Source organism: Gadus chalcogrammus, chromosome 20 (genome assembly GCF_026213295.1).
Source record: "Gadus chalcogrammus isolate NIFS_2021 chromosome 20, NIFS_Gcha_1.0, whole genome shotgun sequence".
In the NCBI taxonomy this organism is placed as follows: domain Eukaryota; kingdom Metazoa; phylum Chordata; class Actinopteri; order Gadiformes; family Gadidae; genus Gadus; species Gadus chalcogrammus.
In genome coordinates this window covers 22,676,798-22,691,375 of record NC_079431.1, presented here as the reverse complement: position 1 = coordinate 22,691,375, position 14,578 = coordinate 22,676,798, and the positions used below count along the sequence as shown (strand labels likewise).

At 52.9% G+C, this 14,578-nt stretch overlaps 1 protein-coding gene across 1 annotated transcript in view; it reads right to left on the bottom strand.

Annotated features, from left to right (window-relative positions):
- Positions 1-909: 909 nt before the first annotated feature.
- Positions 910-14,578, bottom strand: part of si:ch211-45c16.2 (mitogen-activated protein kinase kinase kinase 13) — a 50,782-nt gene continuing 37,113 nt past the window's right edge. The window contains exons 10-14 of the mRNA XM_056580525.1: positions 4,639-4,782; positions 3,596-4,277; positions 2,983-3,053; positions 2,586-2,877; positions 910-2,040 (exon numbers count right to left, since the gene is read on the bottom strand). Of these exons, the coding sequence (XP_056436500.1) occupies positions 1,939-2,040; positions 2,586-2,877; positions 2,983-3,053; positions 3,596-4,277; positions 4,639-4,782 (1,291 nt within the window). The 3' untranslated portion in view covers positions 910-1,938. The remainder of the gene's footprint in view (positions 2,041-2,585; positions 2,878-2,982; positions 3,054-3,595; positions 4,278-4,638; positions 4,783-14,578) is intronic.

The window sequence follows — 14,578 nt, the reverse complement described above, 5'->3', positions numbered from 1 at the left end:
AAAACAAACATGTCGACTCCAAAGATGCAGTATCCATTTCTAAAGAGCACAGGGTTAAAAAAGAAGAAGCAATTTATATCGAGAATGAACTATAACACTGTCATGATTACCGGTAGAAAAGGAATGAGTGGATTTATGTACTGCAATGAAAAGGCAAATACATGGCGCCATCTAGCGGACATCGATATACTGCTCCTGTTTTTCGTTTTTCTTTTTGAAACCTATGACCTGAGCCTTAAACCAGCAAAGGCAACATCACAGGAAGGGGCCTATTTAAAAATATATCTTATCTGTGTAATGCAGACTAATTATTCTATGACACCAGTGTATGTCCAGCCAGCTAGACACCTAATGTTCTGATCTATCAAACCCTCCCCACCTGAGCTTCTGGCTGACTAATTAACCACCACCACACAGAAAACATTTAGGTGCCTATTTTTGACACTAATATGTACACAGCTGGTACCACTAAGCACTCGTATCACCATGGGATAGGGATAAACCGGTGAGGAAATGAAAATAACGCCTCACAACCTAGTGATTTGTTTTACTGAAAAAGGAATACTGCATCTTTACCCTGACCCCCAACAAATGGAAACAACATTGATGTCAACTAAAACAACAACAACCTAAGGGGTCGAACAAATCTGTCCTCAATAGAGAGTTATTTTAAATATACCTGCATGGTCCATAATATGTGCCAGACGGTACCTCACTAATTAACGCGCTTTTCGATCCGGTCTGGTCTCCTCACAGTTCTAGAACAATCCTGAGATGTACATAAGACTTGGTCCCTTCTACACGGAGAGGGAAAGCTCATAAACAATTATATCCAAGGTGTCCCTTGTGACCTCTGACCTCATCGGGGGGGGGGGGGGGGGGTCTCCAGAGCACGGAGGTCTACACGAACAGGAGGGAGGGGGGGACTGTGCTGCAAGGTCTGGTTTGATCAATGGTCTCCTCTTCTTTTTCCTCTAATGCTGCTGACCACCAGGGGGTTTGGCGGCTGCAGACCATTGAGCAGCAGTTGGACGGGGCTTGTTCTACAGGGGAGGGGGAGTTATGGTGGGGGGGCAGGGCGTGTTCAGATAGTACCCCCCCAGGTGGAGGGGCTGGTTGGACGGTGAGTCTCTCCAGGTCCACCAGACACCACAGGGGTCAACGTTGGAGGTGGGAGGGGTAAATTCTCTCCCTCTGCCCTGTAGCAACCCGGGACATTTTTTTGTTGCCTCCTGCTGCTCCGGGGGTCAAATCCCCAACGATGTAGAGCCTCCTACAGCCCTAGTCTCTGCCAGCTGTCTGTGCTGGTCCACAATCAACCTCTGTTCCATGTCTGCTTCATCATCATCCTCCTCATTATTATCATCTCCCACATACAGTATCGTTATCGTTATGTAATCACCCACATACAGTCAGTATTGCATACAGTCAGTATTACCGTGCTGCTTAGAGATCCACAAAAAACGATTAATGATGAACCTCTTCCTAACTTCCTCTTTGTCGTCCTAATCGTCTTTGGTTGTATTTCTTGTATCAGCACATGTATTCTGTTCCTGATGATTTGCCTTTCTTGATGATGGATGTTTCACTTCCATACCATTGACATGGAAACCCCTGCCTTTAGTGTCGCCTGGATGCTGCCCCGAGGGGGGGGGGATGGTGGTGCCGGTGATGGAGGAGGTGGTGGTGGACGAGGTGATGGTGGTGGAGGTTTTGGAGGAGGGGGAGGGGGCGGGTTAGGAAGAGAGGGAGCTGAGTGGGATCGGATTGGACATCTAGGATCGATTGCATTTTAACTTCTTTGTAGTTCATAGGCTGCTTTTTGGGTTTACATTGCGATCCTCTTATTGCTGAGTTTCCTGCTATGGGTGGCGGGGAGATGTCTCGAGGAAGAGCGAGGACGATGCAGACGTCTCTCCGCCTCTCTGGGTCGGGCCCTCACCAGGTGGATGGGGCCCCTGCCTTGTTGTTCCTGATGGTGGCGTCGGAGCCGTCCGCCTCTGAGGAGTCGCCGTCCGAATCCCCAAACTGCAGAGGATTCTGGGAGACAGAACATGAGATGAGGGCCTGATTAACGCTGATACACAGATAACACATGACAGGGAGAGAGTACGGTACGGACACTGTAAGTAGTTTGTTTGCTGTTTGAGTGATGAGCACGGCTAAAAGGACACTGCATATATTGAAAATAACATTGATTTTACTCATTGTTTTAGTAATCTTCAATATAAAGTATCAAGACATAAATGATCATTGAAAATATAATAAATAACTACAAATATGTAACTTAGTTAGCAGATAGTTCCATGAGTGCAACAGTGTAGTGAGGCATGGACAACCTCTGCTCACATTCACTAGTATTAATGGATTTCAGTCATTAGCAGGCGCTTCTCCCAAACCAGGAGAACAATAGAATCATACAGTCCATAGTGGAGCCTCTATAAAAGTAGTGTTGCCCCACCTCAAGCGGGCAGAGTGCCACCAAGGGCTGGGATCCACTAGCACACGTCAGTGGGTTTATGTCTGGAGGGAAGTGTGTGCGTCAACATCATCATCGTCGTCATGGTGAACAGAGAGCAGCTGACCTCGTAGCTGTGCTCGTCAGAACACAGCTTGCCCAGGGAGATCTGGGTCTTGACCCTGCGCACGGCGCACTCCTTGTCAGACAGGCCGTCGGACTGCATGGAGATGTCAATGGGGATGTCGGGCGTGTGGGACAGCAGCTCGTCCAGGTGCTCCTCCTGGCTGGCACTGAGGCCCTCCAGGGGCCCGCTGCGGGAGTGGTCGCTGGTGTTGCCCTCCTCGCCGTCGGTGGCCGACAGGTTCTCCGAGCTGAAGGTGGAGTAGGACTGGAAGCTGCTCATGCAGCGATGGGGCCTGGGGGGGAGAGGAGGGACAGATCTCTGAGGGGCGGTGACGGACATTAGACGCCACGGACTGAGAGGAGACGGCTAGGGAGGGAGGAAATGGTGGACGGTTTACCTCGGCCTCCTTGGGAACTCCACTTCACTGTCCACCTCTCCTTCCTCCTCTTCAGAGGACTCATCCCCGCCCTGAGAGGAGGAGAGAGAGAAGCATTCCGAACTATCCATATCCATATCTTTCTGATCCATAGTTGATTAAACACATACACTTGCAAACACTGTCTATATGATTGTCCTACTGATGTCTGACGTGCTATGTCCCTGTTATGTGTTGTATGTAAATGTAACGTGTGATGTGCCTTGTCCCTGTTATATGTTATATGTGCTGCAGAACAGGAACCTGCTGGAAATCAGCTATTTTACTGAGACAGGCCCGTTTTAAATTGTAACTTTGTTACTTTTAATACTTTCATGTATAATAAATATAAAATAAATAAAAATAAATAAATACATTTGATTGGAACCAAATGTGGACAATATTAAAGAAGCAAACTAGTGGTCATGAATGATGCAACCAGCCTACACAACCACCATCTGCATCTCAGTGCAGCGTGTTCACACACAGCGAGTAGCCCCCTAATCTGACCCTGGCGGAGCCCTGATCTCTGAGCTCAGTCTTCAGACCCCAGACATGGAGCCAATAGAGCCGCCAACGCTACAGCGTCTCCTACCTTCCTGAGCGGTCTGAGGGTCCGCGGCAGGGCGGAGGGTGGGGCCTGCGGCGCCGGCCCCTCGGGCTCCCCCGGCCGGGGCGTCTCCGCCGGTTCCCCGTCAGCGCCGGGATGGGGCCCCTCGTCCTGCCCCTGGGGCAGGGGGTAGCTCCGAGGGGGGTTCTGACTATCAGAGAGCCCCCCGGGCAAGGGGTGTGCCTGACGGCAGGGGCCTAGGGACCCGGTGAGGGGCCCGAGTGGAGAAGAGGTGGGGCTGTTGGTGGTGGGGGGGGTCGGGGCCCGCGGGCGGGGGTCACAGTCTATGCTGGTGGAGGAGATGAGGTCAGGGCCGGTGCCCGACACCCGCCGCTGCAGGTGGTCGGTCTGGGGGCTCCGCAGGGCCGCGGCGGGGCCAAAGTAGCGCAGGTTGTTGGCACAGTTGACCACGGCCTGCTCCCGGCCCCTCAGCGGCAGGATGGGCCCCTGGGGGTACCGGAGGGGCTGGGGGTCCTCGGACGGCCCGAGCCGCAGCACCTCGGGGAAGTCGTTGTGGCTGCCCTTGCTGCTGGCGCGGCGGTGGCGCGGCTTGCTGCGGTAGCGGGCCTTGCCCGGGGGCGTGGAAAGCCTGGGGCTGGCCGCCAGCGGCGAGGGGGGGGGCAGAGGCTCCAGGCTGGGGATCCCGTCGGAGCGGAGGAGGTCAGGCCTGGAGGAGAGGAAAGCATATTGTTGTTTCTCTTTCTTCTGACAAATGTACTTATTGTAAGTAGCTTTGGATAAAAGCGTCTGCTAAATGCCCTAAATGTAAATATAAATGTAAAATATCCTCCCAAAATAGGGTCATTCATATATTATAATTGATATATATGATCATATATCCATTACTTTGTTAACATAATTTATCCGATGCTGGAGGTTTAAGTGGGATCACAGTAAGGATTAGCTTGTGGAGCCCATCTTGATGAGCCTGCTGAGGGGCTGACTCAGACAGTACTATGAGCTATACACTCTCCCCCTTTGAGTTGCCCAGGGGCCCGCCTCTTCAGGGACGCTCCCCAGGGGCCCACCTTCTAGCCCCAGGCAGGCTGGGCCTCTGGGAAAGGCTTCCTTTCTTCTTCATGAGTTTCTCCACGGCGTTGGGCCTGACGATGGGCCGGACCGGGTGGCGCTTGTTGTTCCCGGGGTACCTCTTCTCCACCGCCTGCTCCCGCCTGTGGCCAGAGAAGGAGGAGTCAGGGAGGGGATGAGAGAGGGGACATGACCCTCATCTTGGGGTCAGCACGCTGGATCTCTTATGTGAAACAGACACACATGATGACCGCTGCAGTCAGACCTGTTGGTTTCGTACTAAAACCCTCAGTCAACGTTCACTTTATGCACATCGGCAAAGACAGACATTACCAAAAACAAAGACAGACACACGCACATGCATTCATGTATTAGGGGCCGCCTGGGACAGAATTCGTACTTGGTCTTACACACACTATTATAATCTCGCATATAGACCACTATACATACGCACGCACGCATGCACGAACGCACACACTATTATACTCCTTTTACATGTATGTATGAGAGTGTATAGTAGTGTATGGGAGAGAGTATAGTAGTGTGTGAGAGATTATAATAGTGTATGTGAGAGAGTATAGTTGGGTATGGGAAAGAGTATAGTAGTGTAGGTGTGAGGGTATAGTTGGGTATGTGAGAAAGTATAGTAGTGTATGTGAGAGAGAAAAGTAGTGTATGTGAGAGAGTATAGTAGTGTGTGTGAGAGAGAATAGTATTGTGTGTGAGAGAGTATAGTACTGAGAGTTTGACTGAAACGGAAGTGAGTTTGATTCCTGAGTTCCTGATTGGCTGACGGAAGAGGCGGTAGCTTCTTCACATAGTTTATTCTGGATATACACACTTGATGATTAATTTTATGTCACGTTGCGTCCTGCTACGCGGTCCAATGCCGCCATCTAGTGGCTATGGGACGCTGGTGGGCCTCCATCTCCCGCACCTGGACGTAATTATCCTTGATGATCGTCCCTACATCAGCCGGCGCCAGTTCGTCGCTACGTCTTTACAGTTAGTATCGGTCCTACCAGCATTCTCAAGTATTACAGCAGCCTGTCCCCGTAGTAACTCTCTCCTTCCCTTTCTAGTATTCTCCGGTCGCCGAACCCCTGCCTGCCTGACTACCCGCCTGCCGTCACTCCCTTGCTTGCCTGTCATCGAACCCCTGCTTGTCTGTCTCCCCTGCCGGTTCCTGATCCCTTCCTGTCTGACTCTCCTTCTGGTTCCTGATCCTCGCCTGTCTGACTCTCCTGCCGGTTCCTGATCCCTGCCTGTCTGACTCTCCTTCTGGTTCCTGATCCTCGCCTGTCTGACTCTCCTGCCGGTTCCTGATCCCCGCCTGTCTGACTACCCCGCTGGTTCCTGATCTCTGCTTGTCTGACTACTCGCCTGTCTACGGAATAAACCCCTTTCCTTTATTCCGTCTCCGTCTCCCTGTGTCCAGCATTTGGGTCCCCTCGTCTGTTCCGTGACAGTACGAACTGGCCAAAATGGACCCAGCTGACGCAAAGGCTTTCTGCCAGGTCGTGTCCCGTCAGGGGGATCTCCTGACGCAGCACGATCGGACTCTGCAGGAGATCACTTCTAGTCTTCGGGATTTAACTATTTCGATTCACTCCCAGCGCCCCGTCTCTCCGACACCACCACTCCCAGCACCTTCATCCCGTGAACCGTTCATTCCGGCCCCGGAACGCTTCCTTCTACAGTGCTCCCTGGTTTTCGAGCTTCAGCCCCAGACTTACCCCACCGATAAGTCACGGATCGCTTACCTGATCGGCTCCCTGCGAGGGGAGGCTCTCGCGTGGGCGGCGGCCGTATGGGAACGTGGTTCCGCGGCTTCATGCAATTACTCCGCCTTCACCGAAGAGATGCGGAGGGTTTTTGATCACCCGGTCCGGGGAAGAGAGGCTTCCCAGCGTCTTCTTCGCCTTCGCCAGGGATCCCGCAGCGTCGCTTCCTTCGCGGTGGAGTTCCGCACCCTTGCTGCTGAGAGCGGCTGGAACGAGGAGGCTCTACAGGGGTTTTTCCTGGGCGCGCTCTCTGACGAGGTGAAGGACCAGTTGACTTCTCGGGAGGAGGAGGTGGGTTTGGATCAGTTGATCGCTCTCTCCATTAGAATGGACAATCGACTACGGGAGCGCCTCAGAGTGAGAGGCTCACGTTCGGTACCCACGCCCTCGTTCGAGTCAGCGGCAACGCCTCGGTCCTCTCCTTCGTTCTCCGCTCCACCTCGCCGTGAGCGGGGGCTCTCTCCCATGCAGATCGGACATACACATCTTTCCTCTGAGGAGAGGGAACGCCGGATGCACTCCGGAGCCTGTCTTTACTGTGGCCTGTCAGGCCATCTCCGGTCTGGCTGCCCCGCTCTCTCGGGAAAAGATCGGGCTCGCCAGTAACCCGAGGGATCCTGGCGAGCCGCTCCTGTAACCCCTCGGTGTCCCGTCCCCTCCTGGAGGCCGTTCTCCTGTGGCAGGATCAGACACTACCGCTCTCTATCCTCCTGGATTCCGGAGCGGACGAGAGTTTTATTGATCGGGAGCTGGTTCTTCGCTTTGGGATTGACACTGTTCCTCTGGATCCTCCTATCGAGACCCAGGCTCTGGACGGGAGGACCCTCACGCGGGTGGAGCGCCGCACCGTTCCGGTCAAACTGCTTGTTTCGGGGAATCATCACGAGTCCATCTCGCTTCTAGTTATTACCAGTCCCTTCTCTCCGGTGGTTCTGGGTTACCCCTGGCTCAAGACACACAACCCCCAGATGGATTGGGGAACCGGTCGAGTGGTGTCCTGGAGCACACACTGTATGTCCCATTGTTTACGGTCCGCCCAGTCACCTCGGGCGCCGGAGCTCGCGTCTGCCGCCATCCCTCCTGACGTGTCCACGAGCTTGGGGAGGTGTTCAGTAAGTCCCGCGCCTTGTCCCTGCCCCCCCACCGTCCTTATGACTGCGCCATCGACCTCCTTTCCGGAGCTCCTCTTCCGGGGAGTCGTCTATTCAATCTCTCCCGGCCCGAGCGTGAGTCCATGGAGGAGTACATCGGGGAGTCCCTCTCTGCTGGGATCATCCGCCCTTCCTCTTCGCCGGTTGGAGCGGGGTTCTTCTTTGTTGGGAAGAAGGACGGTTCGCTTCGTCCCTGCATTGACTACCGGGGGCTGAACACTATCACCGTGAAGAACAGATCCTTTGCCTCTGATTAGTTCTGCCTTCGTTCCCCTCCACGGAGCCGTGGTCTTTTCAAAGCTCGATCTGCGCAACTCATACCACTTGGTCCGCATCCGGGAGGGGGATGAGTGGAAGACCGCGTTCAACACGCCTTTGGGTCATTTTGAATATTTAGTAATGCCTTTCGGACTCACCAACGCCCCCGCTGTCTTCCAGTCTCTGGTAAACGATGTCCTCCGGGACATGTTGAACCGCTCTGTATTCGTTTATATTGATGACATTCTGATCTTCTCTAGATCCGTGGAGGAGCACAGGGTTCACGTCCGGCAGGTGCTTCAGCGGTTGCTGGAGAATCGTCTTTACGTCAAGGCGGAGAAATGCGACTTCCACGTCTCATCCGTCTCATTCCTGGGCTACATCATCGGTCAGGGCCAGATCAGGATGGATCCTTCCAAGGTTTCAGCGGTGGCCGAGTGGACCTCCCCTCCGACCCGCAAGAGGCTGCAGCAGTTCCTGGGCTTTGCAAATTTTTATAGACGGTTCATTCGGGGCTACAGTCAGGTCGCGGCACCTCTCACAGCGCTGACCTCTACCAAGAGCCCATTCTCATGGACGCCTGAGGCGGAGGCCGCATTCCGGGGTCTCAAGAGACACTTCGTTTCCGCTCCCATCCTCGTCCAGCCCGATCCCGCCCTTCAGTTTGTGGTGGAGGCCGACGCTTCGGACACTGGAGTGGGCGCGGTCCTCTCCCAGCGCTCTCCCTCCGACCACAAGCTCCACCCCTGTGCCTTTTTCTCCCGCCGGTTGTCCCCTCCGGAGAGGAATTATGATGTCGGCAACCGCAAGCTCTTGGCCGTCAAGCTCGCATTGGAGGAGTGGCGGCATTGGCTGGAGGGCGCGGCCCTTCCTTTTATCGTCTGGACTGACCACCGCAACCTGGCATACATTCAGTCAGCCAGGAGACTGAATTCGCGACAGGCTAGGTGGGCCTTATTCTTCGGGAGATTTGATTTTTCGTTGACCTACCGTCCCGGTTCCCAGAACGGCAAGCCGGATGCCTTGTCCCGCCTGTACTCCCCCGAGGACCCGAGTACTGAGCCCACGACCATCCTGCCTCCCGCTTGTCGGATCGCCACGCTCACCTGGGAGGTTGAGTCTGCGGTGCGCCTTGCACAGGGGCAGCAGCCGGATCCTGGTTCCGGTCCCCCGAATCGGTTGTTCGTCCCGGACGATGTACGATCCAGAGTGCTGCTCTGGGGCCATTCCTCCAAGCTCACCTGTCACCCAGGAATCACGCGCAACCTGGATTTCATCCGCCGGCGATTCTGGTGGCCTTCCATGGATGCGGACGTCCGTGCTTTCGTTGCGGCGTGCGCTACCTGCGCCCAGAATAAGACCTCGACTCGTCCCCGTTCCGGTCTGCTTCGGCCTGTGCCCATTCCTAAACGACCGTGGTCACACATCGCCCTGGACTTCGTCACCGGCCTGCCCACGTCCGGTGGCAACACCACCATCCTCACGGTGATCGATCGGTTCTCCAAGGCTGCACACTTCGTCGCTCTTCCCAAGCTCCCCTCCTCGAGTGAGACGGCGGATCTCCTGGTCAGGCACGTGTTTCGTCTCCATGGCATCCCTGCAGACATCGTTTCCGACAGGGGCCCCCAGTTCACCTCTCAGGTGTGGCGTGCATTCTGTGCGGCTTTAGGGGCCACGCCCAGCCTGTCCTCCGGTGTCCACCCCCAGTCCAATGGACAATCGGAGCGGGCCAACCAGGAGATGGAGGCCGCGCTCCGTTGTGTCTCCCACGCCAACCCCTCCTCCCGGACCTCTCAGCTTCCCTGGGTCGAGTATGCCCACAACACGCTGGTCAACGCATCCACCGGCTTGTCCCCGTTTATGGCCTCGCTGGGTTACCAACCGCCCTTGTTTCCCGAGTTGGAGGAGGAGATCTCTGTCCCGTCAGTCCAGGCTCATATGTGCAGCCGGCGCACTTGGAAGCGCACACGCACCGCACTGCTCCGCGCATCCTCCCGCTCCCAACTGCAGGCCAATAGGCGCCGTCTGCCTGCCCCCCAGTACGCGGGGGATCTCCCCTAAGATCTCTCCCCGGTTCATCTAAGCCCTTTCGAAGTGGAGTCTGTCATCAACCCCTGTGCCGTTCGTCTCCGACTCCCTCCATCTCTCCGTGTCCATCCGACCTTCCATGTCTCCCAGCTCAAGCCTGTCTCCACCAGCTCCTCCCGCTCCGCCTCCACCTCCACCCAGGGTCATCGACAACCATCCGGCGTGGACAGTCCGCCGCCTCCTGGAGGTACGTCGCCGCGGCCGGGGCCACCAGTATCTTGTCGACTGGGAGGGGTACGGGCCCGAGGAGCGCTCCTGGGTTCCCCGGAGGAGTATCCTGGATGCCTCGCTGGTTCGGGATTTCCATCGGGACCATCCGTCGGCTGTGGGTCATCCGCCGGCTGTGGGTCGTCCGCCAAGAGGCGACCCTAGAGGGGGGGGGTACTGTCACGTCGCGTCCTGCTACGCGGTCCAATGCCGCCATCTAGTGGCTATGGGACGCTGGTGGGCCTCCTTCTCCCGCACCTGGACGTAATTATCCTTGATGATCGTCCTACCAGCATTTTCAAGTATTACAGCAGCCTGTCCCCGCAGTAACTCTCTCCTTCCCTTTCTAGTATTCTCCGGTCGCCGAACCCCTGCCCTGCCTGACTACCCGCCTGCCGTCGCTCCCTTGCTTGCCTGTCATCGAACCCCTGCCTGTCTGACTAGCGGGAGACAATCGCGGGCAACAATCCCTTTCTCCTCCATATCGTGGTTTGTTTTCTTCAGGGAGTCAAAGCCAAAGTTCCTTTCCCCAATTCCTTCTCAGCCATGGCTGAGATAACCCAGACTACAAGTCCCGTTGTGGAAATACCAGAGACGAGAGTCCGACGTGTTATGTGCCAAAACACCAACAGCAGAACGGTTATCCAAATAACAAAGATGGTACAACACTTGCGTTACAGTCCTGGAGCTCTATATCTAAATAATATCATATGATACATAGATATCTATATCATATGATACATATTATCACGGCCAAAAGCTGTGTGCGCCTCCAGACGATATTATGAATCACAAACGACTACGTCTCCGACGTCTCTGGTTCTTCCACTTCCATATCAATCTGAAGTAGACTGAACCACGCGCTGCCTGCTGCCCGCTGCCCGCTGCCGGCTGCCCGCTGCCGGCTGCGGGCTGCGGGCTGCCCGCTGACTGCTGCCGGCTGCCGGCTGCCCGCTGCCCGCTGCCGGGCAGTGGTGCTTCGCGGCGGTGGTGGCTCGCAGCAGCGGGCCCCACACAACAATCCCTTTCTCCTCCATGTCGCAGTTCATGTACTTCAGGGAGTCAAAGCCAAAGTTCCTTTCCCCCAATTCCTTTTCAAACATGGCTGAGATAACCCCAACTAAAGTCTCGTTGTGGAAATACCAGGGGTCTCATTTATAAAACTGTGCGTGGGAAAAGTGTACGTACGCCCAAAAGCCAAGTTTTGCGTGCGCCAAAAAATATTCTGACTTATAAAACCCTGCGTACGCACACCGTACGCAATCTTTGCTTTATAAATCACAGAGTGCCTACAAGTGTGCGCAGCTGAATCAGCTTCACGTTCCGCCCTGTACACACCCCTTTTTAACCATAAATGGTCAATGCAAATTACCTCATGAATGTGATCTGCATATAAAACAGACTCAGATGCAAGTATTATGTCTTGCCGGAAACAATGGCAGAAGGACTGAGAAAAGCAAAAAAGCGAAATTTCACGGAGGTTGTGGGTGAGGTGGAGGCCCGAAAAGTAGTTGTTTTGCCAACACCAAAAAGCAGAGTGAGTGGCAAAATTTTGCTGCAGCAGTGAACTCTGTCAGTAGCACGGAGCGCACAGTCCCAGAATTAAAAAAGAAGTGGTCTGACATAAAGGTACATATTTTTATGTACCAATAAATCGTTATGGTCCCTAAAGACCCTCTCCCTCCGAATCCTACCATTTGCATGGTCCGCCAGAAGTGCCATATGGTGCAGCATTACCACGGCGCTCACCTCTGTATTTATAGGGTTACGGTAATAAGACTGACCGAGAACACCTTGGATAATCAGTTTGTAATCACCCACGTAAAATGTTCTTGAACATAACCCCTTTTTAATGCCTGATTTGTCATGAAAAGCATCAAGAGTAACGGACAACGATTGTGGCTTGGTTTTCGCATTGGCGCATCAGCTCTTTAACATGCACACGCATTTGAAAAGGCACCATCCAGGTGTTACTATCACCGTTGCTGTGAAAAAAAAAAGCAAGCTGTGCAAACCAAGCTCACGACCCTATTTCAACAATCCCTGTCTGGCAATTCAGAAATGCAAATGCCAAGTCTATTGGTGTTTTCAATGCTGCTGATCTACGGCCATTCTCCGTTTTTGACAAACAAACTGAGGTACGTATCGAACCGTGACTTTTGTGTACCGTTACACCCCTATCACACCTAACTATATGCTCTCTCACACACTAATATACTCTCTCAAATACACTACTATACTCTCTCACATACAGGACTATACACTCTCATACATGTAAAAGGAGTATAATAGTGTGTGTGTATGAGTATAGTGGTGTATATGCAAGATTATAATAGTGTGTGTAACTACAAGTATGAATTCTGTCCCAGGCGGCCCCTCATACGCACGCACGCACGCACGCACGCACGCACGCACGCACGCACGCACGCACGCACACAGACACAGACACAGACAGACACACACACACACACAGTCAGTAGACAGGAAAATCCTATTCTGTGGGTGGGTGAAAGTAGGTCAATTGGAAATTGGCAAAAGAATGAAAGCGCAGGAACAAAGTCGAGAGAGATGCTTCATACAGAATAAGCAGCTTATTGTGAACCCTGAAAAACGTCTCACGTTACAGAAAGCGGTTTATTGTTCTATACACAGGCTAGCCAGGAATAGATGAGAAATGATACACTGCCATGTTCTGAAGGAACGAAAGGCAATTACCCTGCAGTCAGCCCCAAAACCCAGAGTATAACTTCACTAAGTATACCTATTTACCTCCCTGCTGTATACGCAGGACAATTGAGGAGGGACCGTGATGTACACAGAGAGCACTAGTTTCACATTTCCTGCATGGGGTCATGTGGGATTGGGAACAGGGATCAATATTCCCGGAAATGTACACCGGCATTAGCCTACTGAAGACCTGGTACATTTTCCCTGCAAGATTCCAAGACAGCTTTGTTGTGAATGAAAGGCGTAACATTACCGGGAGAGACACCTGGTGGCATCCGTCTGACACACAAACTTTAATGTGGAGTGGACCAATCAGAAGATTCAGATGAATGACTGAACCCCTGACTGTTTGACTTAACAGATGTTTAGTCAGATGTTGCCAATGCTTTTCTGGTGATTAGAAAATAATGAAATACATCTTATTTTGTTTAGAAACAAGCTTGTTTTTGAAGATGTGCTCAAAACGGGACTCCAAAATAAGCCACTAGCTGTGTGAAGAAGACCAGGTACTTGTACCAGGCAGCTGTTTTAGCGGGCTGTGGACGGGTCCCTCGTTTCATGGAGTCCCAGAAGTAGATGCCATTGTTACAGTGTCCAATATGCAAAAAATCTGCAGCCTTTGGACAACACAAATTCCCAAAGTCCTCCCCCCTCCCCGATGTCCCAAAGTCCTCCCCCCTCCCCGATGTCCCAAAGTCCTCCCCCCTCCCCGATGTCCCAAAGTCCTACCCCCTCCCTGATGTCCCAAAGTCCTCCCCCCTCCCTGATGTCCCAAAGTCCTCCCCCCTCCCTGATGTCCCAAAGTCCTCCCCCCTCCCTGATGTCCCAAAGTCCTCCCCCCTCCCTGATGTCCCAAAGTCCTCCCCCCTCCCCGGTGTCCCAAAGTCCTCCCCCCTCCCTGATGAGTGGTATAGCGGTATCATTAGTTACTCTGGTTCATTCACCACACACACACACACTCATTAGATACTCTGGTTCATTCACCACACACATTCATTAGTTACTCTGGTTCATTCACCACACACACTCATTAGTTACTCTGCCGTGTTCTTTTTGGAAAAAAAGTCTGCTGAATCAGGATCTCTTTAACTCACTTTATTTGGTCATGTTTTTGACTAATCTCTATGAAGCAAAAGGAGGGGAATTGCAGCCGCGTGCCGTCCATATGGGCAGGTGGGGTGGCGAACTCCCTGAAAAGCATGCTCCCAAAAAAAATAGTTCATCAGTAAATCATTGCTCCAAGTTCATTTTTAATAATGTGATTGTCACATTCACTGTCTATAGTTTCTGTAGGCTTTCCGACTATTTTTGGTCTGTTGATATCAAATTGATGGTGGCGATTCTAGTTGAGTTTAACGTGTCATGCAATGTGGGGCGGCGGAGCTCAACGACCGCGTCCCTCCGTATGTTTCTCGCATGACCCTGCAGGCTGCAATAAGAATTGCAATCAGCGCTATAAGACGCCCATATGGTCGTAAAGTAGTCTGCCCCATGGTCATATTCTAGGACTGTTGTTGTTTAAAATCGAATTACTCCGCCTGTATCTTTCGGCATTGAAGACTATTTATTTATTTATTGCAGCAGGTATTCAAATTGCATACCTGATTTCATACCTGATTTAAACAGCTGTTATTGAGAAATATCTGATTTCAAAAGTGTTGTTATTGAGAGATTTGCACACATCGTCGGGCCAAGTTCCAAATCGAAGGTCTGCTTGATTGATG